Raw genomic sequence first — 3,313 nt, forward strand, 5'->3', positions numbered from 1 at the left:
AGGGAGGGAGGGAGGGAGAGAAGGAGAGCCAATGGAAGAAAGCACTGATTCCTCTCACACTTTCCAGAGATGCAAAGTAGATATTAACCCAGTCTCTAAGCCTCCGCTAGAGAATTAAATTTATTAAAAATCTCTAAGATAGAAAATGAACCTCTTGGTTCCTTAAGTTGGGATATCTCTGAGGATATTTTGCCTTTATGGCAAAAGCGCAGTCAAAATGGAAGAAAGTCCAAGGTCATATTTCACACAAGAAGCCTGGTACCTTCACATACACACCACACGATACTATACTAAAGCCTGTTGTTCCTAAAATATCTTTCCTCACATATTAACTTGATGGGTGTGTCCAAAGAGAATCTGGAGCCTTTCTGTGATTACACAATCAATATGTGACGGTGCGTACTCAGATCTTTTACTCTGGGGACTGAAATATTACACATCCTGTGTACCCTCTGGAAGCATTACACAGGTCTTGTCTGAAATGCTTGCAAAAGCCAGAGTGTTTCACACTGCTGTGGCCTGTATGTCATTGGAAGTCTTTGGAAGCTTACCTCTGATGCCTCTGAGTGTCTGAGAGTCCATAAAAACTCCAGCATAGCCATAAAAATGGCCACTATTAAGCCACAAATAAGAACCACAAAGATTCCACCAATATTCTCCATTCCCAGGCCTGGAAGAGAGTGATGAGAAGTAGCCATTATTTGAGGGAGGGGAAGACACACAACAGCAATTCAAGGTCGCCTAAACAGCCAGAGGGAGTCTTGGAGATGGTCAGCCAAACTCATTCCTGAAGAGATTTCATTCATCCTTTGAAAGAGAAGCTGGGTGGCTGCAGTAAATTAGGGTAGGGAGGTCTAGCTGTGAATGGAGGGGGTTTGAGAAACCACAAGATAGTACTGGGCTGGGAGCTAGGGATTGTCTTAAGGGAGGGGTGAGGGCCCAGTCTGACATAGCACCAAAATACCTCAAACTCTAAAACTTCCAGCTGATCTTCTTAACAATGTGTTTTGGGATGTCCGGAGATAAGAAGAACCACTCTCACGAGAGCCAGCCTATTACAGTTTGGTCACTCTTAATCCAAAACTCTGAAATCTAAAGCTTTTGAGCATATGCTTAAATAATTTTAGATTTCAGAGAAGTTTAGATGTTAGATTTTCAGGCCAAGGGATGCCCAGCCAGTTGCTATTCCAAAATCTCAAATCTCCAAACCCTGAAATAGTTCTAGACTTGGATATTTGGGAGAGGGGACTAAAATGTTATTAAACTTATTTGGAAAGTAAGACTTTTTACCTCTACTTGGCCAGGGCATTGCAAACTTGGCTGCTATCAGAAACTCCTGGAAAACTTGAAGTAGAGACTCTTGCCCTTCCCAAGCCCTACTGAATCAGTACTTCAGAAGATGCATTCTGTATTTTATTATCATTTCTTACATCGATTTCTTTGCATTTCAGTGTGTGCACTCATACACTCACACAAAGGAGTCACACATAGGTCCTACACATATGGAGGTCAGAGGACAACCTTCAGCAGGAGGCCCCTTCCCTCCACCATGTAGGCTCTGGGAATCAAACATAAGTCATCATGTTTGGCAGTAGGCACCTTTACCTACTGAGCCATCTCACTGGCTCCAGAACTCTGTATTTGAAATAAGCCTTTCAGGTGATTTTTTTATCCCCAGCTAGGCATGTCTACAACTAGTTTTAAATTGTTATTTTTGGGAATGTGGTGGGTTGAATGTGCTTGGCTCATGGTAAGTAGCACTATTCGGAGGTTGGAACAGGTGTGGCTTGGTTAGAGGAAGCGTGTCACTGTGTAGGTGGGCTTTGAGGTCTCTTAGTGCCCAAGCTCCATCCAATGAAGAAGGTAGTCTCCTGGCTTCCTTTGGATCAGGTGAAGAACTCTTGGTTCCTCCAGCACCAAGTCTGCCTACATGATACCATGCTTCCCATCATGCTGATAATGGACTGAACCTCTGAAACTGTAAGCCAGCCCCAATGAAATGTTTTCCTTTATAAGAGTTGCCTTGGACATGGTGTCTCTTCATAGCAATGAAACCCTAACTAAGACAAGAAGCATTTATGCTTTTTTTTAAGTTCTTGAAAGTTGGGTCAAAGGCCACCATATGGTTGCTGGGATTTGAACTCAGGACCTTTGGAAGAACAGTCAGTGCTCTTAACTGCTGAGTCATCTCTCCAGCTGGTCACTGCTATCTTGGACTCTTCACCTTCCTCATCTTTATAAAACCTTAGGCTCCCTTCCGGTCCCACAACACCCAGAGGAAGCTCCACTCCCAGGCGCTCTAACACACTCAGGATCAGAGGTGAGGAGGACACAACATCTGTCCCAATACTGGAAATAACTGGGACCAGAGGACCAGGCACAAAGGAACTCCACCAGCCCAGTAACTCAGGTTTCTTCCTGTCTGTCTGGGCTGGTGCCCTGAGCAGAGCTTGGGCGAAAGCTCCGCAACCAGTCCCACAACACCCAGAGGAAGCTCCACTTCCAGGTGCTCTAACAAGCCCAGGGTCACAGGATCACAGAGACAGCTTGACTCTGAGGAGTTCTGATACAACCAGGATCACAGGAAGGACAGGCACCAGTCAGATTGAGCAAGGGCAGTTAGCACTAGAGATAACCAGATGATGCAGGGCAAGCATAAGAATATAAGCAACAAAAACCAAGGTTCCTTGGCATCATCAGAACCTAATACTCCCACCATAGCAAGTCCTGGACCCACCATTACACTAGAAAAGCAAGATTCAGATATAAAAAGCACTTCTCATGGTGATGATACAGGACTTTAAGAAAGACATAAATAGCACCCTCAAAGAAGTACAGGAGAACACAGTTAAACAGCTAGAAGCCATTCAAGAAGAAACACAAAAATCCTTTAAAGAACGACAGGAAGACACAGTCAAACAGGTGAAGGAAATGAGCAAAACCATCCAGAATCTAAGAATGGAAATAGAAACAATAAAGAAATCAGAAAGAGAGACAACACTGCAGATAGAAAACCTAGGAAAGAAATCAGGAGTCGCAGATGCAAACATCACCAACAGAATACAAGAGATAGAAGAGAGAATCTCAGGGGCTGAAGATACCATAGAAAATATTGGTCAAAGAAGACAAATGGTCATAATGACAAACCAAAGACATAATGGTCAAAGAAAATGCAAAAAACAAAAATCTCCTAACCCAGAACATCCAGGAAATCCAGGATGTAATGAGAAGGCCAAACCTAAGGGTAATAGGTATAGAAGAAAGTGAAGACTCCCAAGGTAATGGGCCAGTAAATATCTTCAACAAAATTATA

General features: G+C 43.4%; 1 protein-coding gene across 3 annotated transcripts in view; it reads right to left on the reverse strand.

The window, feature by feature from the left end:
• The window catches only part of Grik4 (glutamate ionotropic receptor kainate type subunit 4), a 433,126-nt gene that overhangs the window by 3,648 nt on the left and 426,165 nt on the right, over nt 1-3,313 (reverse strand). For all 3 annotated transcript variants that reach the window (XM_031343459.1, XM_031343458.1, XM_031343457.1), the window contains one exon: nt 552-670. In XM_031343459.1, coding sequence (XP_031199319.1) covers nt 552-670 — 119 coding nt within the window. The remainder of the gene's footprint in view (nt 1-551; nt 671-3,313) is intronic.

Source organism: Mastomys coucha, unplaced genomic scaffold, assembly GCF_008632895.1.
Source record: "Mastomys coucha isolate ucsf_1 unplaced genomic scaffold, UCSF_Mcou_1 pScaffold23, whole genome shotgun sequence".
Taxonomy (NCBI): domain Eukaryota; kingdom Metazoa; phylum Chordata; class Mammalia; order Rodentia; family Muridae; genus Mastomys; species Mastomys coucha.